General features: G+C 37.0%; 2 protein-coding genes and 1 long non-coding RNA gene across 3 annotated transcripts in view; 2 read left to right on the forward strand and 1 right to left on the reverse strand.

Annotated features, from left to right (window-relative positions):
- LOC311295061 overlaps positions 1-23,431 on the reverse strand; it is a 262,848-nt gene that overhangs the window by 130,672 nt on the left and 108,745 nt on the right. The gene's annotated exons all lie outside the window — the stretch shown is intronic.
- Positions 1-23,431, forward strand: part of LOC311295017 (uncharacterized protein) — a 69,579-nt gene that overhangs the window by 12,313 nt on the left and 33,835 nt on the right. The window lies entirely within an intron of this gene.
- LOC311295038 (uncharacterized protein) lies at positions 1,631-21,696 on the forward strand. Its single transcript, XM_084416215.1, has 6 exons — positions 1,631-1,916; positions 14,080-14,397; positions 15,604-15,912; positions 16,178-16,291; positions 18,033-18,100; positions 20,681-21,696. Exons 1-6 carry the CDS (start codon positions 1,865-1,867, stop codon positions 20,732-20,734), a joined length of 915 nt encoding a protein of 304 aa, XP_084272341.1. The 5' UTR covers positions 1,631-1,864; the 3' UTR covers positions 20,735-21,696.

A 23,431-nucleotide genomic window follows, 5' to 3' on the forward strand; every position in this document is an offset into this window, starting at 1 on the left:
TGTTTATTGACTGATCTGATCTCAGTTTGATGTGTTTATTCCTCAGAATCTGTCCACTGTTGTGGTCCTACTGAAGCTGTGATCTGATTGGTCCTCTCTGCTCTGGTGGGCTACTGTCATTATTGTGGTTTATGAGATCAGATCCAGAAGAGCTGAAGGAGATCAAGCACATATTCACACATCAGGTACATGATTGATGATGTCATTTCTCAAAAACTGATTTTGCATTTATAAATGTATGTCATATATATTAATGGCTTTATATGTTAATCTTGTTCAGGAAGTATTGAAATCTAAAGCAGAACGCTGAACTTTAAAGGCTCTTCAAGTGTGTTTTTTTTGTTCTTATAAATACTGATTATTACTTGAGCTTCTGCTCTCTTTCAGAGTCAGATTTTACAAAATCCAATATGTATGGCTTTGTTCATATTTTTTTTTTTGCAGAAACATAAAACAAATGAATAGAGAGACCCACAGATCTCACTTTACTGCTGTATATTTGCTGTATGTATTTTCTTGCCTTTATCAATAAAGTTTCTCACTCTGAGGTTCAAGAGTCTGTCCATGTTTTATTAAATTGATTATATTGAGCGTCTCCTGGAGGAATACAGACTTTATGTATATTTTAAACAGTGCACCACATATGAATCTTTACATTTTTTAAATATTATTTAAAACATTATTTTAAATTGTTTACATTATTATTAGATCACTACTTTCTTTATTTTTCTATCTACAATAATTAACAAACAACTTTCCCAGCTTCTCCTTCATCCTGAGAAAATACTGATTTGGGACACATTATAATATACTTTGAGATCACAGTGAAATACATAAACACAACATATTGATGCTCCATTTCCTCCAACAGGGAACGATAAAGTCTATAAAGTGCAGTTGATATTTAAACAATGTGACGCAGGACGGGAAAATGAAAACTGCGTCAGACTAAAACTAGCAAAACACACTTGTGTCGCGCCTGTCGCTGCATTGCACTGAGTGTGTGATAGGGCCCAAAATCTCTAGTGTGATTTGTCTCTGTGGTCTCGTCTGAGGAGCAACTCCTCCATCTAGTGGCTCACCCTGAACTCACATGTTATCAGGAGTTATCTCTGTCAGCTCTGACGTCACAGTCTTTAGCAGCTTGTCAGAGCCGTGTGAGAAATTGTTGAACAGTTTCACAGAGTTTTTGTGTGAATGTCTCACTAATGCACTCACTGTTGTAGTTTTCACTCTGAACAAAGTGAGCATTTAGAGCATCACATCAGCGTCATAATCCATAGCTGTTGAATATTAATCATAATCCATAGCTGTTGAATATTAATCATAATCCATAGCTGTTAAATATTAATCAGAGGACACTTTCATACACACAGTTATAGCAGGCGATCTGTTCCTGCTCCATAAAACCATTAGAGAAACTCTGAAATCAGTCTGAGAGGAGAAACAATCGAGACATTTGATCAGAAATGAACAACAAACGTCCTGAAGAGAGTTACAGGAGAGAGCAGAGCCAAACACTCACAGGATCTCATGACAAGATCGAACTGTTGCTTTAAGACTTTTTTTTAAAGATGTTATGGGTCAGTTTATTTCAGTTGAAAGTGACATCATTGACTTACAGGAAGTTGAGGCCTACTGGAGCTCAAAGTGACAAACTGACAATGTTCAGAGTGTGAACTAATCAGCTAAAAAGTGCTAGACGGCCACATGCATTAACACCTAAAGATGTGCAGTTATTTTAGCCGACGGTGGAATTTCACTTCACTTTACTACAGATCAGCTTCACATCAGCACGTCTGTCATTTTATTATCATTTACAGTTTTGAAGAGTTTGTCTTTTCATATTTGTGGACTGAAACCGATGAAGATGTTTCTCCCTGTTTTGCTCTGCTTGTGTTTCTGGCGTCTGGATGGTGAGTTTAAATGTGTTTTTATGGCTTCAGTTGTTTCAGTTGTAATAAATGACTGGTCAATTTAGTCAGAGAGGATCAACATTCGCTGTTACAGGCCAGTACTGATAGGAAGGATGCTGTTTATACAGTATGAAAAAACTCCTGCAACATGTAATCCTGGACACAACTGCTAAACAGACCACAACAACATTTACTAAATCCACTACAGAATACAATAGTGGTCAAATACTGAAACTTGAGTCTTATATCATATTTCTTTATCATACATTTCTAAGCATGTATACGTTTATAACTGTAAAATAAAGAATTATTCAGGGATGGACATTAAGGTTTTCAGCTTATATTGACTTCAATTAATAAATTCTGTAATGTAAGGTAAAGGTAAATGACGACAAGGAGGCAGTTTAACAGAGACTTAACTTTAGTTGTTGTGTGTTAATGTCAAGCCCTGGTGCCGTCTGACAAAACACAATCTATTAAGTTTCAGTCTCTCTAGATTGTCTGTACTGTAACTTACTTTAGTTAATATTTGTGTATTTATGACAGCATATTTATTTGAATATTTTACATTGACAGAATTACAAATAAAACGTAGTAGTCACTCTCACACTTAAGGCCGTGACGCATCAAGCTGATGTAAAAGAACTAGCGTAAACGAAAACGTAAACTTTTTGATTTTACATGCTCAATCGGCCAAAAAACCCCCCAATGAGTCAGTGTTGCCAATTTAGTGATTTTGTCGCTATTTAGTGACTTCCCCTACTTTTTTCATAAAAAGGGGGAGGGGGGGGGGGGGATGGTTCAACTTGCATCACAATAGGTGTAATTGTGATTGTCAAAACATTTGGTAACTAAACAGAATTTTACACAATTTTCACGATTTCAATTCTTGGGATTTGATTTCAATCTTGATTCAATATTGACTCTTTAGTAGGCTACAGTAGATAGCCTATATGTGAATTTTTCTCAAGAAAAAATATATCTCACATAATGCTGTAAACATACAGAGGGCCCTGTCAGCTGGTATTATAAAGGTTAAAAATTAAATAATTATAATTTGGTTTTATTGACCTCTTTCCGTGGTTGAAAAACACTGATTGATCGATATTATGTATGAGGCATAAATACCTTTCAGTAAGTTGTACTGTATCTTTAAATAAAAAGTAACAGATGATTGGTTTACTTGAACTGAGGCGCTACAGCGATCGGTCATGTCACATTTGCAAGCACCAAAACGGTATTTATTGTCTGAATTTCGTAATAAAATGGACAGAACCTGAGAGCTGAGAAGCTGTCAGTGTCCTCTGCTCCGTGATTTTTCTCTGAGTGAGAAAATGGATGTGTGGCGCGAGAGCGTGTGAAAAGTGTAAATTGCGTGAGTCTCACGCTGAATGCGTAGAGTTGACAGCCCTACTTTTAAAAGGGGGATAAATCATTGGCAGTGTTCCTCCCTCCGCCATTCTTCTTCTCCATGTGAGGATTCATTACATTAGACTAGAGTGCGCACTGCGCCGCATGCACACAGTGCTTCTACATGTGGGGATTGTTTACATCAGAGTGCGCAAGTGTTTCGCGCAGCATATACGCAGTGTTTGTTAAGCGGTTGATGGAAAATAAGCTAATGCGCGATCTATAAATATAAATTCTGATCTATTATTTTTCACGGTATTTTGAAGTGCCCGCGATAATATCGTGCATATTCATTACCGCGATTTATCGCATTACCGAATACCGGCACATGTCTACCCTGTTACAATGCAATGAGTATCATAACAGAGTGGATCTTTTAAGCTAATATAGCCCATTACTAGCTAGGAAAGAACAACATGCTAGCAGAAGATTAACATTCAGGAAGAATAGTAATAAATATATCAATTTGATTTAATAAATTAAACATTTTCATGTCCAGTATAACAGGGTGGACATGTCCCACATGGGTCATTTCATGGGTTTTGCACATGATCCATAGTTGGTCCGCATCTAAAGCCCAGTGAAATCCTGCATAAACCCGCATGGCACCCGTGGACAAACCCACTTACAGCCCATATTTCAGCCCATGTAGTAACCTTGTAGAACCACATAAAACCTAAAGCTGGACTGAGATGGGTCTTGCACATGTTGCTCAGGTGAATCCCACCTGTTGGCAAGAGCAATCCTGCATGAAATCCATGTGGACGATTGGCATCGGGGCCATTATCGGACAATCCTATATAGAGCCCAGTTTATCAGCCCATTTCATACCCATATGGGCTTCTGTTAAACGCTATTAGATAAACCTTAAAAAATTAGGAAAAGAGAGTTTATGACTGAGACTGTGTTCTCAGAGAAGTTTCCCTCCAAGAAAATTTCACTTCTAGCAAGTCATGTGATTTAGGACATTTGCTTGAGATTTGAAAGGGCAAGTAGCACCAGTGTAACAGGGTGGGCTGCGTTTCCCGAAACCTTCTGAATACTACGTCGTTCTTAAGTTATACCTTAAGCTATACCTTATCGTTAATACGTGTTTCCCGAAACGTTCTTAGTTAAGTATACCTTCTGTAAGTCATACGTTCGGAAGGCTGGTCTGGACCACTCTTAGCTTTACCTTATCAGTATACGAATATAATTCTGAAGTTAATACACCCAGTGTTCATTTAGGGTAATTCAAGTGTTTTCATGCACAGAATAAAATTGTAATTACACTGATTGTTGTTAGCTTTTTAATTATATTAACCAAAGGTGCATTAGCTGGCAAACCATAAGGCAGAAAACGCTTAGGAGTCTATTTAAAAGGAATGATTGTGAATGATTGCTCAAACTATGGCAGCGATACAGCGAATAGTTGTGCTAACTGAAAGACGGCGGAGCCCTTTCAAAGGCCAGTGAAACCATAGGCCTACTGTCAGTTAAGCCCTATTCAGACGCTAATTGTTTCTCATGGGGTCGTACGGTATTTTCAACATTTACAGGGGTTAGTCAGTGATTTTATTGCCGTCTGTACAACCTGTCTGTTTCGTAAACAGAGTCTCTGTCATATTTTGCCTCCTTTGTGGAGGCTTCTGATAGGAAGGACTGCAGATAGTGGCAGTGATCGCTCACAGACCGGATCATAAAGACGGACATCCTGGAGATTAGAACTCAGCATAGCGCTTTCTAACCCTTGTGAACGAGGGGAGTAACTCTACTCGATCCTGGATCTACACAGTGCTTCAGAGCCCTGTGGAGGCTGGGCACTCTGAAAGGGACCCTGATAAGGGGAGCGCCTCCAGCTCGATGGTTTATATTGCCAAAAGGCAGTGTACTCAGCAGAAGTGCTATCGACCCTTAACCCTTTCAGACGTACGATCACACCGGTGCGATCAGTCTAGGCTGGTCCCTGGAGCGTACGATCACACCGGTGCGATTAGAACGGTCAGTGCATCACGTGATCAACTGCTAAATTCAAATGTGCTTTCGCGCGTTGGCTGGCGCTGAGCCAGAGACAGGCGCGATCAGAGCTGTCATATATCACAACTTTTCAGTGTTTTCAACCACATAATATTTATTTTAGGTTTCAGACATATAAGTACTAAAAAAAACAATACATTTAGAGTTTGTAAAATACACACTGATGTCGAAGGAAGAGGCAATAATAATCCTTTCCATTATAATTAGACACGTTTCATTCATATCAGATACACATTGTGTAAATAACTTTAAAGTTCACTCTTTTTCTCTCCCTGTTCACCAGCCACTTACTTTTATGTATTTTGGGAAAAGTGGATGAATTCACGTGTTGTAAATCCAACAGATCCAATTCTCTGAACTGCGTCTGCGGCACAAACTAAGATGGCGCATACAGATACATATCAACTAACGCAATCGTTATAAAGGTGTTTAAACAAAAGTGAAACATTCTAAATAACGGTCGCCTTGAAAAACTCACGCTGGGGGGTCAGCCAGAATATTTTAAACTTACGTGTGAAAGGGTTAAAGCATGGGGAGTACAATCTTACGCTACCGGACTATCGAGGAGGCCTGCTGTAAGGCCTACAGCTTCGAATGTCACGGGCGTCAGCCCAGGCTGTGCTTCGGCTCTAAGGGAGCATACTCAACCATCGCAAGTGGGAGGGAGTAACTAATCTGTCTCTACCTGAGCCTGGGTGGTGAAGGGTGATATCATAGAGCTATGCGTAGCAAAGTACTCTAAATAAAGACCCTAACAAGGGGAGTACTATCAGCATGACCCTGAGGAATGTATCAGGGTCGAGGCCTATTATCTTGTATTTTTTACAAGACAGATTTTACATACTCTTCTAAACCCAAGGAAATGGAGGCCACAGTAAGCGGCCAACGACATTCAACCTTAAGACTTGAATTATTTTATTCAAGGGGCTCAGTGGGAAAAAAAACTATTTTCAATTGCTGGATAAGCTAGCTACAATCAGAGGTGTCAAAAGTATTCACATTCATTACTCAAGTAGAAGTATAGATACTAGGGTTTAAAAAGACTTCTGTAGAAGTTGAAGTATCAACTCAAGCTTTTTACTCAAGTAAAAGTATAAAAGTACTGGTTTCAAAACTACTTAAAGTATAAAAGTAAAAGTAATGTAAGGAAAAAAATGCCATTAAGGACAAAAGCTTAGGCCGCGCCACAGGGGCCTATCTAGTGCACTAGCTCCTCAAAAAAAAAACAAATTTTTCTAAAGGCCATAATGACTATAATTATATTAAAATGTTGATGTTGAAAAATTTGGGATGATGCACTAGGCTACCTGTGTCAGCCGTATATATGCCTATAGAAAATTAATTTTCTAAATAAGCTAAATAAGCTGAGGAATCAGGAAATTAATAGGATAATGTATTAAGGTTTTTAGTCTATATTGACCTTAACAATACGTAAATTAATTAATTCTGTAATGTTACAAATAACTAATAAAGACATGGTGGCAGTTTAACAGAGACTTAACTTTACTCCGCTCATAGTGCAATGCAATAGTGCAATACTGTCTTGTTCCTTGCTTTTTGAAGAAGCCAAACACATGTCTGCATCTTTCATTAAAGGGATATAGTTCACCCAAAAATGAAAATAATTTACTCACCCTCAAACTGTTTCAATCCTGTATGAATTTCTTTCTTCTGATGAACACAAAAGAATATATTTTGAAGAATGTTGATAACCAGACAGTGGATGGACCCCATTGACTTCCATAGTAGGAAAAAAAAATACTATGGAAGTCAATGGCTACCATCAACTGTCTGGTTATCGACATTCTTCAAAATATCTTCTTTTGTGTTCAGCAGAAGAAAGAAACTGTTTTGAAACAACTCGAGAGTGAGTAAATAATGACAGAATTTTCATTTTTAACTAAGTGAACTAATCATTTAACAGAAAGTAACTGTTGGCATATGTTTCACATCAATTCTGTCCAGTTTGTCCTGTTGGACACGACACACAGCAATACTGTCAAGTGTCACTTGTGACCATTGCTCTGAGCCATGTTTTCAGTGTCCTAAGAGCACTGAAACTTCTTTCAGTCCAGCTGATGAGACTGGAATGATTTGATCAACAGGCCTCTCATTTCAACAAGACCAGCCTTCAACAGACCAAGCAATGTTATTTTTTAATGTTTTATGGGGACTTTCCATAGACATAATGATTTTTATACTGTACAAACAAACTGTGTATTCTAGCCCCCATAGACTAACCTTACCTATCACAGAAAACTGTCTGCATTTTTACATTTTCAAAATACAAAAGTCTGATTTATAAGCTGTTTTCTGAAAAGAAAAAGAAAAATCCCCAGAAGGACAAGGATTTCGGATACTGACATCTTTGTGGGGATATTTTGACCCTATAATGTAGAGTTGCGCACTCTCTCTCTCGCTCGCTCGCTCGCTCTCTCTCACACACACACACACACACACACACACACACACACTAACGATTGTCATTATATTGTAAAAACGTCTATCCCCAAATCAATATTTGACGCGATTTGCCCCGTATTCTTGAGCACAGAACTGTTGATTTCTCCCTCGCTTACCGCATCTAGGTTTCCTTAGGACTCGGAGGAGTTTTGGCGCTTTGCACAACCAAATGTGACTACAGCCTCTCACAAGTTAGGAAGAAAAGAAAACACAAAGCCAATCAGTTTAGCGATGTGTGTTCAGGAGGCGGGACTCATATCTATTAACCGTTTGTGTAATTGGCCATTTTAATTTTTTTTTAACGACGACAAGCCGGAATGAAAACAAGCCGAAATAAACTAGGAGTAACGAGGCTATTTTTAAAATGTAAGGAGTAGAAAGTACAGATAATTGCGTGAAAATGTAAGGAGTAGAAGTAAAAAGTCGTCAGAAAAATAATTACTCCAGTAAAGTATAGATACCCAAAATTTCTACTTAAGTAATGTAACGAAGTATTTGTACTTCGTTACTTGACACCTCTGGCTACAATACTTATCTCTAAAGGGCGGAGGCCTGAGCATACAGCTTCTTACTTTCTTGAAAGGAAAGGCCTAACAGCGTCTAACAGAAATCTGCATGGGAGGCTTTTTGAAGATAGCCTGCTACCTATGCTGCTTTCTACACTGTAACACCACTAGCATTCTTACGCCTAGTGCAAAGGGCGGGCCTTGTCTAGACGACTCTTGTAGTAAGAGGAGGCTAGTACTAGGAACAACTAGATTTACAGGAAAAAATATCCTGGTTATTAAGGCAAGACAATACAGGTGAATACGGTAAAATTGTTAACTAGCAGATATCACCATGAAACTACATCAAGATGAGAAAAAAAATGTATTACAAGTTTTCTGTAATTTAATGTTTAAATATGCAAATTAGGAATTATCTAATTAAATATGCGCTAATTTGCATACATTTTAAAAAACGAATTCTGAGTATTGGATAAAGCCAGGTTCAAATTTATTTTTTCATTGTGTTCACATATTAGATGGGGGGAAAATTACAGTATATCTACTTTTGTTATCCTGTAAATCAGAATACTGTCAATAGCCTTAAAACATTTATTTTCGCCATGTTTTTTGGAATAAAATGTTATATAAATCAGGCTAGGAATAATATATTTACAAATCCCTCTGTAAATGTCTTACATTGTCTTAATGTCTTAATTTAAATGTAAATTACTTTCACGATTGGTTGCTGATTAAAAGGAAATGACCATATTTGGATCCGACAGCATTGCACAGGAGAGAGAGAGAGCTTTCTAACGGTGTTTGTGATGACAGGGTGCAGACAGCGATCGCGGAGCAGTGGGATGATTTACAACGCCAACTTTTGTTGAATTTATGAGAAATCTACAGACGCAAACAGACAAAGTGCAGTCAAATAAAGACCTAAATGTGTATTTCGACTTTTTTTCACCACAAGTCTGAAAGAAGACATGTTATTGAAATATCCCAAAATCTCAAAATTGACCAGTGAAAGAAAAAACTATGTTTTTACCTGCCATGTCTCGCCTTAAGCCTAAGCCAGAAATCGAGGCCGACACACGAATATAAAGTGACTGAAGGTCAGAGCTATAATTTCAATGACTCTCTAAAGTGAGAGGAGAACTGCTGCTCTAGTATAAGGTGGAAATCAAGGTGGCCCAAAGAGGGCCAACGCTTGACTTTGTAGTTCTGTCTGGAGCTTGACAGAGCGGTGGCCTCAGTAGAATAACTCCCGATAGGGAGGAAGCCATCTCACACAGAAAATGTCTATTTGGTGCTCATATGAACGGTGGCCTCACTAGAGAGTTTTCCAGCCAACTTGTTCACTACTACAGATTGGCACTACTCGTTATATAAGCCTGATGACTCAAACATAAGAGGAGGTCTATGGGAAGGGTATGCATAGCCTACCTATATACAAGGGGCAACATTCTTATCTGAAAAATGAAGCCTACCCGGAAGTGCGAAAAACTGAAATAAATCGAAAATCTGCTAGGGGCAGGTCCCAAAAGGGAGCAAATGTCCATAGACCCCATGTTAAAATGTCCGTTTTCACAGCATAAATTCATGTTTTTACAGCTTGGTCCCATGGACTTTTATTGTATTTTTCGATAGGTTCCGAGTGCCTGACAACTGTGAGGGGGGTGAATTTTTTTCTAACTCGTTAGTTTAGATCGTATTTAGATATAAAATGTATGACAAATAAGCAGGCTTGGGAGGGTTACTTTAAAAATGTATTCCGTTACAGTTACAAATTACTTCATAAAAAAAGTATTCAGTAACGTAATCCAAGTACTATAATATGAAAGTAATGTAACTGATTACTTTTGGATTACTTCAAGGTCACGTATATAAATAAAGTCAAGCAAGAAGAAATATTACAACAACAACAACAAAAAAACGTATTAAGAATTTGGCCTTAACACATTAACACAGGCCTGAATATAATATATTTATGTAAAGGGCTATACAGACATCTAGTGGCTAATGTATGGTATTACAGATTATTTTGTTTTATTTTTAACAAATTTTTAACAAAAAAATAAAAACACAACATTTTTACACAATCTACATATTAGTTTATTTTAAAATAGGCCTACATGTTGACTAAAGCCGTGATCTTTCTTAATTTGCCTGACTGAACTTGTGGCGTTGGCAGTGGGAGTTCCCCTATGTTACCTAGACAGTGAACATCCCGTTACGTGAGAAAAGATTAAGAAAGGACATTTTGGGTACTAAAAAAGCTACTCTCCTAATTTCTACAAAATAGCAGCGGGATTTCCATGAATTAAAAGCGATTTTACCCGCAGGCAGCATCATTTCTACTAGCAGCAGTGATTCAATCTGCGTCTGAGGAGATTGTAGACAGCTGTTATTTGCACATGCACCAGCTTGAGTCATTACTGGCAACAGAACCAGGAACTACTGTAAGTAGTGCGCTCGTCTTAATATAGTGTTATTATGCCAAAATACTTATTTATTTCGTTTTAAATGAAACCATTGTAATCCTGAAAGTATTCCCCCTTTTTTCAAAATGTAACTATAATCTGATTACTACGTTTTTTGACGTAACTGTAACGGATTACAGTTACTGGATTTTTGTATCCTGATTACATAACGCCGTTACATGTATTCCGTTACTCCCCAACCCTGCAAATAAGGGCGTGGTTACCTTTGATTGACAGCTTGATTGACAGTTGATAACGAGCATAGGCTGCCAAGGAGAATGACAACATAAGAAGTGCCATTTTTTAATAGTTTAAATATAATACTACTGTTTTTGTATCATGAAATGTAGTTTTACGAGTTTTTCAGGCGAGAATGTAGTTGTTTAAAGCTCAAATCTGTGGTTTATTTATAAAGATTTATGAAAATTTTATCCAGGTTGTGAGATCCCGCGATGACCGGGCGCTCGGCGCTCATGTACCCCGCCTGGAACAGCCTTTCCTCGGCTAGTCGTTCTGACGTTTGCCGCTGACTCTGACGTCTCTGTAATGGTTAAACATGAGATATAATTCGTCTTGTCTATATCTAACGGGCGATTTTTGGTCTCGTGAATCTATAATTTGTTCCCTGGCCAATCGTTTTGGCTGAGGGGAAGTTTCATAACTTTATAAGCTATTTAACTTTACCGTTGTATGGTTAGACTAGAGCGCTGACTTTGTATGTTTGACTGAATTGTTTGCTTTATTTGTATAGCTTCTTGTACGTTTACTTATACTTTTATAATGGCTAATATTGATAAAACTGAAATTTAACAAAAAGAGACTGGGTTGAGTTTTGTCATTTTGAATTGTAATACAACGAAGATGATCTGTAATGTTGTTTACTGCAACATCTGTTGTTTAGTACAAAATGCACATATTGCCTGGACCATATTAAAATGTTTAATATTTTTATATTATATTTAAACGAAAAGAGGCAGGGTTGTGTTTTATATTTCGCTTTGTTATAAATAAGCTAACGTTATATGCAGTGAATATAATCAATACGCGTTGCCTGAACCACATTTGTGTGGCTATATTGTTTAAGGTTTCTTTAAATGAAAACGAAAAGAGTTAGTGTGGTGTTTTATTTAGGGCCGGGACTCGATTAAAAAAATGAATCTAATTAATTAGAGGCTTTGTAATTAATTAATCGAAATTAATCGCATTTTAATTGCATATAAATTAGGGCTGTCAATCAATTGACAATAATTGTGTTGAACATGTTATTGAAATAATGTTCAAATGTTCAAAGGGTGAGCAATTGTGCCTAGCAAATAATCAATACAATACAATTGAACATTATTAAATTATTGAACATTATTAAATTATACATTTGATATTAAACATTAAATTATAAACATTATTTACACTTGCTTTACAGGTTTTTAACATTACTTCGAAAATGCTGAAATTTAAAGTTTGAGATGTTTTTCATCTGTTTTAGAAAGTATTTTTAGACTTTTGTTTTTTTCAGAATAAAACTTGTTTTACAATCTTGAGCATGTGTTATATTTTTATTAAATGTGTTTAATTAAGCCATTGCTGCAAGTAATTTGACAGTTAACAATATTTTAGTGTACAGTTAATCACAAATTCAGTCAGCATTGTCATGACTCATTATCTTATGATGAAAGGTAATACGGTGAAACAACGTCACGATATCAACGTTGATTCAATTTGCAAAACCGAAGCATAATTCATCATTGGTTCAACAACGTCGACATACAATCTTTATTCACCCATATTGAAAGAAGAGACGGTGAAACAACGTCACGAAATCAACAATGAAACAACGTCACGATTTCAACGTTGATTCGTTTTGCACAATCGAAACATAATCCAACATTGATTCGACCTTGGTCCCTTACGTTCACCGGTGAATCAACGTTGAAATGCCGGCTGTTTTTTATAAGTAAATGTTCCAATCAATGATCCAGGCAGCGCCAGCGCGTTCTCGTCTCCCTCCTTCATTTTACAGTCGAATTGTGGCTAGAACGGCTCCAGGTTCAAAGGTCAATACGGAATGGATTAATCTGCGTTATTTTTTTTAACGCGTTATTTTGTCTCAGATTAATTAATCGAAATTAACGCGTTAATGTCACGGCCCTAGTTTTATTACATATTTCGTTTTATTGTTGCCTAAAATATACATACAGAGATAACCGGAGTAGCAGAGCGAGCTGAGTGACGCGCGCTGCGTCCTTTACCCATATATGGATTGGCCAGAAGGTGGGCGGGGTTAGGATTTCTCAAGATTTTCCAAGATGGCGCCGCCCATACCCCCCATAAACGGCCTCAAAACCGTTCTTCAGAAAGTCTATGGGTGACGTCATAGACGCTTTGTCCATATTTTTTACAGTCTATGCCTATATATGGGAACTTCAGGGCCCAAATTTCCCCATCCAATGAAAACCATATCTGTCAGCAGATCAGCCTGGTATGCTGGCAACACCGTCATTGTGTGCAAGTCACCAGCCAGACCCGCCACCGCGTATGCCCTGCCATTTAAGTGTGTTTTTTTCTTTTTTCTTTTTTAAACAGTCCCTGAAGACGAAAACTTGTTGACATGTTCTCCAGGCTCCCCTTATATACTTCCGGGTCGCACTAGTGATGATGTCATAGGCTGTCGCCAGCCAATAAGATTGCCATGATTTAGATAAGCGTTTCAGACACCGGTTCACGCGAAGGCGTTCCCCATAGCGCAATGATGCAGTGTGAGTTTCCTTTCGAAAGGGAAATGTCTTTTTTGTCTTTTCATATTCATCGACTGAAACCGATGAAGAAAATGTTTGTCAAATTAGTTTTTCTCTGTTTGTGTTTTTGGTGTTTGGTTGGTGAGTTTTAAATGTGTTTTTATGTCTTCAGTTGTTTCTGTTCTGGTACCATGTGATAAATTACTGGTTAAATTAGTCAGAGAGGATCAACATTCACTGTTATTCTCATAAATGAATTGAACTCTGATTTTACTATCAGATCAAGCTTGAATTCAGCTCTAAACTCAGTTATTAGTGATTTATTAAATATAAAATAAAAATGAAGCTCAGATACTCAACAGCATTAGTTTGAGTGTGACATTAAACATTACAGTAAAAGTATATTTTTTTAGTTATTGTTCGATATATAAATCTATTTTTCTTTCCATTCATCATCTTTTGTCTTTGTAATGCTGCAGAATATTATTAATTTCACATTTAAATTAATAAAAGTATTTTAGTGAAGCTTCATCAAACCAACATCAAGTGATTTGAAAAACTCTGTTTTCAGGAGTGATTGGAGTTACAGTTAAAATATCAGTGAAGGAGGGAGATTCAGTCTCTCTAAACTCTGGTCTTACTGAAATGAAGGATGATGATGTGATTCAGTGGAGGTTTGGATATAAAAACACTTCAATAGCTGTAATCAATAAACGGGCCGACAGAATCACTGTATATGATGATGTTCTTGGTGGGAAATTCAGAGACAGACTGAAGCTGGACAATCAAACTGGATCTCTGACCATCACAAACACCAGAGCTGAACATACTGGAGATTATAAACTACAGATCAACAGTGAGAGAAAGAAGTTCTTTCTCACTGTCAATGGTGAGTTCAAAAACAGTTACTCCTGTTTTATAATGACAACATTTAAATTAATTCATACTGTACACCATTTGTTGTTTATTTGTGTTGGTTTAAGGTATTGTTTATTTAAAATTTTTATTTAAAGGTGCTATATGTAGGTTTTCTACTAAAATTAATCATTTTTTTATTGCCTGTGTGTGAAGGGGTTGTAATCTCACATTAAAATGATCCACTTTGCGGGTTTTGCTATTACCTCTGAAAGCAAGTATTCTTATTTTTATGTGAAGGTGCCGGGTCGGATTTACCGCAAAGTCCAGTGACGTGACCTGCATGCGCGCTCCCGAGCCTCTCGCCTCGTCTACTGACTTTGCACTCAACAGCGACGACACTGCAACCTTATGACATGTATGATATAACACTAAGAAACGACCTGCTCCCAGCACAACACAGACTCCAACACAAACTCCACATATTGATAAAAAACAAAAACAAAAGTTTTATCTGCTGAAGCTCGTAAGGCCAGACGTGAATCGGATCAACTTTAGACGAAAACATAGATCAACATCGGCAGGGCTTTTGAATCATGGAGAAACTTCCGCTTTGTTTTGGGTATAAAAACAGACCCGGAGTTGGCTTTCATCCTATTGGACAGCTAAATGCAGTCAATGTAACGTTATCATGGTACGAGCATGGAGCATTAGTTCAACGTCAAGCTGATAAAAGTAGCCTATTATTGCAACGTTACAGTGTGAGTTTACCTGAGTTTCCAGGATGTTGTGTGATGCTTTCTCCGGTGTGTTGCGTCTCAGTCTGGCCGGTACACTCTCAGAAAAAAAGGTACAAAAGCTGTCACTGTGGCGGTACCTTTACAAAAGGTACACCTTTGTAGCTAAAGAGTGCATATAAGTCCCTCAAAGGTACATATTGGTACCAAACGTGTACATATTAGTACCTAAATGGTACATATTAGAACCCTTTTGAAGGGTACTGTCCCAGTGACAGCTTTTGTACCTTTTTTTCTGAGAGTGTACCCAGAGTGCTCGCTCATGAGTTCGAGCATGCGCACGAGCACTCACTTGAAAAATTATTGATTGCAATCTGAAACATCACCGCTAGAGGCCGCTAAAAACTACATATAGCACCTTTAAATCTTTAATAAACAATTATAATCTGTTTATCTGTGACAAAGCCTGTTTCTCTTTGTTCTGTGTGTGTTTGATGATTCAGTTGAAATATCAGTGAGTGAGGGAGATTCAGTCACTCTAAAAGCCCGTCTTAATAAAATGAAGGATGATGTGATTCAGTGGATGGTGGAGATTGGAGATGAAAACACTTCAATAGCTGAAATCAATGTAACGGCTGACAGATTCACTGTATATGATGATGTTCTTGATGGGAGATTCAGAGACAGACTGAAGCTGGACAATCAAACTGGATCTCTGACCATCACAAACATCAGATCTGAACATGCTGGAGTTTATTGGAGTTCACTGAACAGCGGTGCAAGAAGAAAAAGCTTCAGACTCATTGTCTATAGTGAGTTTATTATTGGTTCCCTTCATCGTAACAGTCAGCATACCTCAGATTGTTTATCATATTTATATATATACATATACAACATCACCACCCTTTGCTGCCTTTCATCCTGAAATGAAACACATACAATTTGATTTGTACTGTAACCTACAATAGAATGGAATAGACTAGAAACTTTAAAATGAATATAAATGTAAAGCATCAAAATAGTACTAACTGTGAAGTTCTCTTATCACTAGCTGACACTAATAACTGTTTCTCTCAGAGTCTACAATAGTGCTGATCTCTGCTGCTGCTGCTGCTGGATCTCTGATGATTGTTTCTGCAGTCGTTGGGATCTTCTGCATCTGCAAGAAATGTAGAAAAACTGATCAAGAAGGCAAGTGTTATAAACGCTACTGAATTGACACAAGTAATGTGTTATATCAAATAATAATATACTTTAACAGTGTAGTTCCCTTTATCCCGCATGTTGGGTTGCGGTCATTTTGACCAAGAGAGGATTTTCTTTTTCCTGAAAATGCTATTTAATGTAATCACATTGGACTAAAATGTCTCGGGCTACAACTGTAACCCTTGTTCCCCGAGAAGGGAACGAGATGCTGCGTCGTATGACGACACTTTGGGGAACGCCCTCAGCATGACTGTGTCTGAAGCACTTGTGCAACTAGTCCAATCCTGATTGTTGCGGCCTCACCTCGTGACGTGACAGTGTAACGTGGAAAGCTACAAAGGGAAGCCGGCACAGTAATGTCAGATTTGATAGGCTGGAGCAATAGGTTGGACGTAGCCACCATAAGCTCCAACACTCTCAGAAAGTGTTTGACAGTGCTGGCCTGGCCTAGCTTGATCTTGGTGACTGTCTCGATACGATCAGGAAATGATTGTTCCCGCACCGTAGTCCTGTGCCACACTGCCCCCAGAACGTATTTCTCTGCTGAGAAGATAGTTAGGTTTTTTTTTGGACTAGAGCCTCAACCCCAACCCAGTTAACACAGAACGTTCCCCTAATGTTATTTTTTGGGGGTTTTTTTGGGAACCAAATACTTACGTTAGGGGAACGTTCTATTTTGGTTTTATTTTTATATAACAATAAAATAACGTTCCCAGAACGTTGCTGGGTGGTTACCATAAAAAATAACGTTCTGGGAACCATAAACTAACGTTATGGGAACCAAAAATTGTTAGCTGGGAAGCACCTTATATGGAGAAAAATGACATCTCGATCCCGATCTTTCCTCGACTGGGCCAGAATGAGCCAGTCATCTATAAAATGGAGAACCCCGCCCCACAGTCAAGGGTAGTGAGAGAGGAAGAACTTTGAACGGATTTTGGCACTAAACTGCCTCCATACTGCCAAACGTCGTCGACACACCGGCAGGAGAGATCTCCTGAGAGATAAACACTTTTTAGCAATCAAAATACACTGGCTAATGTCCATCTGTTATCACTTGGAGGCGATTGGGTCCCAGACAAGACCCCGTGACATTAGTCCGTCGTAACATTGAACATGACTGACTGAATGGGAACTTACCGACTTTGCTCACACAGGCTATAACAACTTCCCCCAAAAAATCTGATTATTTTTGTACTTGTTAGTTACACTAATGTTGTTTCTGGTCAAAAATGACCGACCTCCAAAAAAAATTCTTATAATTTTCTCTTTCTGCTATATTATTACCAAACACAGGATTTAATTGAGTGAACAATGCCAACATTATCCAGAATGATGCTTTTTTCACTCAGATACTGAGGTTCATAAGCTCAGATCAATGGCCTACGACCATTCAGTTTAAAAAATAAATACTAAACCTGTGCTAACTGAAAGAAAACAAGTTGACAAGAAGATTGAATCCAAGATTTGCTGGTAATACAGCATAATAAGAGATTGACAAGCAATTTTTAAATAATCAGTCATTTTTGTTAAACTAGTCATTTTTGTCTAGGAACATCAAATTAGCTAAAGGATTTTCTGCACAGCAAAATACATCAAGTCATCTTTATTTTTTATAGCGCTTTATACAAAACATATGATGCAAAGAAACCGATATAGTTAATAACATTCACTTTTGTTGTATTAATCCACCTATTTATTATATTACATTTTATCATTGAAACAGTTGAGACTCATGAAGAAGAAATCACTTACGCCGAGCCAAAGTTCTACCAAAGAAAAGCACAGAAATCGGTAAGATCATTTATTACTAATTCATGTCTGTGTATGTGTATCATTTCAGCAGTGAGTGTGATAGATCATTATACAGACAAACAGGGCCGGACTGGGACACAATTTCAGGCCGGGAAATCCTACACTCATCCAGGCCATCCAATGCACCCAAATAAAATTTAGAAACATGGACAACACTATTTTTTCCTAAATTACATTTATTGGTATAAATCATTGGGCTGGGGCCGTGTAAAATAATTAAAGGTTTTCTCTTGAACGGAATCCTCACTTCCCTTTTCCTTCTCTTCATTTACCCTAATATCTCTCCGTCTCTCCCTTCCACCAGTAACGTTATCATCAGCCTCATACACTAAGTAAAGTGGAGTACTAGTGTTTATATATATATATATATATATATATATATATATATATATATATATATATATATATATATATATATAAAGTGTGCATATTTTTCTTGTACCTGTCTCTTCTTCACCTGTCACTTGTTCTGGCCTCATGTTACAAACAGAACTGTCTCCACCTTGGTGTAAAACAACCACCTTATTGTAATTTGTTTGCCCAGAATCTACATTTATTTTAGTAAAAAATCAAAGTATTATATTTATGACAAAATGTTGTTGTTTTTATCTTAAAATTACTGAAATATCCAACATTTAGCAACACTATATTTCATACAATATGTAAAAAAAGAAAAAGAAAAAAATCTTATTTTGCTTCTACATGTCATCTCACTCCCTGGCTGAATGTGTGATCACTGCACCACAGCTAGTGCTAGATTGACTGTCTCCATCTTCATTTGATAAAAAAAAAAAAGGAAAGGAATTTTTTTTTTAAACCTCACAAATGGGCAGACTGCATTTTCTAAATTGTCTAATAAAATGTTACTGCATTATTTTTTTATTTAGTTTATTTTTAGTTTATTTTTATATTTAGTTTATTTTAGTTTATTTTTTTATTTTTTTATAGATATAAAAACACAAAACACCACCATATTAAATATGTATAATCAGCATTCAATGCAAGAAACATATGCCATAACACTCCCAACACTCATTCTACCATGTAACCAAAGAGTAACAGATCAACAGTTATGAACTGCCTTTTTATTTTATTTTTTTTAACTTATAATAATATCAAGATTTTTACATAATAAAACATCTTAATTTAGAAGTATTAGGTTATTTTCTGTCCTGTTTTGACCTCCCTCATCGAAACACATGGTTTGAATAGCCGTGGCAGATTGTAGACTCGGAAGTGTGGGATTGTTTTTAAAACTTCCGATGTTGAGAAATGTCAGCCGGTGAAATTCAGCCAGACAGGTTAAAAACGCATGCATACTCAGTACATGTCAAACGATCTGTAATAACGGTAATAGTGCCCACGTAATAAAAACAGTAACTGACTGTGTGGTGTGATATTACTATCAGATACAAAAGACTCGGTGCAGCATCATCTTTTAATTTCAATCTTACAGAAAATCCTGCGTTGAATTGTGCCTTGTTTGTAAATGAATCAGCGGTGAAATTAAGTGAAAATAGGACCACGTTCTTACTGACGTGGTCTGGAACTCCACTCCTTGTTGGTATCAGAAGTAAGGTAATGCAAAGGCTTTCACAATTTGACACTGCACAGCATCTTTCTGTCTTAGGAGCCATCTTTACCATTGGGTTTCTGCATTGACCTACGTTTGCGTCTCTCATTATTTACCTACTACATGGCATGCACGAATCAGTGGGTGGGGCTTATTGCTAAATAAGCAAGAAGCAGGCGTTGATCTTCTTCTCCAGAGGCGGTGTTTAGCTACCCTACTACTGTCATGATTCCTGTCTTGTGTTCTCCTTGTCTTGTGTGGACTTTTGTTATTTCCTGTTCTGTGCCGTGTTTTGTAGTCCTTTGTAGTTTTTCTTGTGTATTAGTCTCTCCAGGTGTTTCTGATTAGCCACGCCCCCTTGTTATCTTTTTAGCTTGTTTAGCTTGTTTGCCTGTGTATTTAAACCTCTGTGCTTCAGTTGTTGTTTGTCGGTCGTTGTTGCTGTTTGCTGTTACCTTTTCGTTGTTCCTGTCCTGAGTTCCATGTTCTGTTGTTTGCCCTGGATTACCTGTTTGTTTCATTAAAGTAGTGCTTGCATGTGGATTCTCTCTCTGCTTCGTCCTTGCCTCATCGTTACAACTACATAATAAAGTATCATATTCCACAATCAGTCAGTCAGATGGATTTGCTTCAATATAAGCTGTTTTTAGATCAACAAGAACATTTTGAGTTCTGAAACTTACAGGAGGATTTTATAGTATAGTATAATGACCTATTATATGTTAAAAGATCAACGGAATTTTGATTTCTCATTTCATGACCCCTTTAAAATTGACCTGTGTTTGAAATGAGCCACTGATGAAGTATTCCCTGTGTCAGTTGATGACATCACAGTCCAACTCAATTCTGTCATTTGAATTGGATTTGTTTTTATTTAACAAACGGAAGGAAACAATGTTTTATGACACACTTGAGGCTGGTTTCATATCTGCATATTGTAAAATGACTTCAAGGACATTTATTATTATATATTGTGTTTTTGACAGGATGATAAAGAGGAGGATCATGTGGTGTATGCGCCGATTGCCTTGAGAAAATGATCAAACTTCAAGAACCAGACCAGCGGTGTGATCGCTTTCACAGGAACCGCTGGAGTTTCCTCTCAGCTCTTTAGTTTTGAGATTGTTGAAGTGTGATATTCAGTGGCGGACTAATGAAACTCTCTCTTTAAGAATGTGCTTCTAATACAAGGACTTTTAACAAATGATCCAAATCTTTTTCATGTTTGTTTTTAAAGCCGCTTTTTTTCTCCCTTTATAAGAAATCCACAAAACAACAAACAACAAGAAACATTTTGCCTCCTCATTTAAAAAAATATAAGAATATTGATTTGTTGTTGGACAAACAGGTTCTGCATGATCTTCTACTGCTGGATGTTTGTGGTCGATGTTTGACAGACACACTGAGGTGTCGTTCGTTACTGTGTTTGAAGGGCTTTATTTCCATTCCTGCTCATATGAAGACTCACAGTCTGACTATAGCTTTAAAAAGACTGACTTCTGTGAAATACTGAATCTAACAGATAAACAACTCTCAGTGTGTGATAAAATACAATATCACATAGTCAATTTAAGTCATCAAATACATTTTTTTTTATCGATTTTTACAATGCAGGTTGTTTTAATGCAGCTTTACAGAAAATCATGATGTTAATGTTTATAATATATTCATGCCTTATAGTCACATTTATCAGATTAGAGCTGGGCGATAATAACTTGTGACGATACAAGCAATCAAGCAGTTGAGATTTGCTATTTTTGCTCTATGTGAGTATACTGTATGTGTGCAAATAAAGTTGGACATGCTTATAAATCCCAATTTATATAAAAAGCTGGCCAATAATAGTTACATTTTGCCACAAAATATAAAAAAAAAATCAAGCAGTTAAGATTCGATGCACAAAAGTTAAAGATATTCTAGATGTCACACCCTTTAAAGATCATATCATGTCTTTATCTGTCAATGTTTTAACAATCATTTTAATAAAGCAAATGCATGATTCACTGCTGTAATATTCATGGTATAGTATGTAAATGACTGATGGTTGTTAATATTTTCTTTAGTTTCATTTTGGGGGGTAAGTTACACAAGTTACAAGTTAAATTGCATTCACTTCAGGAAAAAAAAAATCTACTCTACTTTTCTGAATTAAGTAGTTAATTATCTCAGAATTACGAGATCATTTTTCATGAATAAAATGTTTTTGCTCTGTTTTTCTGAATTAATGACTTAATTATCTCAAAATTATGAGATAATTTTTTCTTGAAATAAAATGTATTTGCTCTGTTTTTCTGAATTATTGAGTTAATTATCTCAGAATTATAAGATCCTTTTTCATAAATTCGTTTTTCTGAATTAATGAGATTCCTCAAAATCCTGCCAGGAGCTCTATTTTAGCTGGATTGCATGGAAGTAAACATGTCCCGCCTTTCAAGTTTAATCCGGTTTTATTTTACTTTGGGTTTGAGACATTGGGAGATACTGCTGTCTTTAAGTAATAGAAATGGTATTGTTATTAGTGCGTCAACTTTGCGCAGACACCTCAAGACGAAAGACGAAAAGGACATTCTGATCTGCTTGACATTGCTGTGTTTCTCCAGGATCAGTTGAACCGATATGGTATGCTTCACGGATATAAGATGATGCATCTGAAATGCATTCAGGCTGGCTACGTGGTGACACAAGAGACAATCAGGCAATTGTTGAAAATACTGGATCCCCATGGAGTGCAACTGAGGCGCCGGAATCGTCTTCGGCGACGTTTGTATCATAATCCAGGCCTGAACTTTTTATGATTCATATGATAAACTTAAACCATATGGGATCTGCATCAATGGTGCAATCGACGGGTTTTCACGCATGGCTACATGCATAGTCTACAAGTAGTGATCCCAAGGTCATCGCTGGATACTTTGATGCGGTGTTATCAAGGAATGGGACAGCCACCCGAATTCGCTCAGACTTAGTTACATAGAACAGATGCAGATGTTCATGAGACATGATCATACGGACGACTTTTCGGGAAATTGCTATTTGTATGGCTCAAGCAATCATAACCAACGGATAGAGCATTGGTGGGGATTTTTGAGGAAGCAGCATGCACAGTTCTGGATCAACCTATTTCAAGATCTAAAAGATTCTGACGACTTCTCCGGTGACTTCCTAGACAAAGTCTAATACAGTTCACATGTCTTGAAATAATAGAGGTAAGAAATGTGCTTTAGTAAATTGTAAATTGTGATATTTTATTCAGCTATAGATTTTGTCAATACGCCAACATGTTGTGACATGCAGCATAATTATCTCATTTCATAGGTCTAACAACTGTTCCATAACAGAAGCAAATGGGCGATAACCATTAGTTATTTAATTAGATTATTAAATTAATTTGTAGATCACAATTTTTCCTACATATAGTTGACTTTTTAAGAGATAAGTGGATCTCAGCATAAGTAGTTAGAATTAGCAGCAGCCTACATCTACAACAATAAAATGCAACACAAGCATTAATGCAGCTGTAATATTAATCCTGTTATATGGATGTTGCACAAACTGCTATCTAATATTAACCCAAAAACATCATAATAGTAAAACACTGACAAGGAAAATGTACCGCACTATGAGTAGCCTACTTTTATTCATTTCATTCTGGTACTTTTATGTACATTTTGGTGAAAGAAAATTGTTTCTCTGCATTAGTGGGACACAGTATGTGAGAGAGGGATGACTTATCTGAC

This window comes from Rutilus rutilus (genome assembly GCF_951802725.1).
Source record: "Rutilus rutilus genome assembly, chromosome: 8".
Classification (NCBI taxonomy): Eukaryota; Metazoa; Chordata; class Actinopteri; order Cypriniformes; family Leuciscidae; genus Rutilus; species Rutilus rutilus.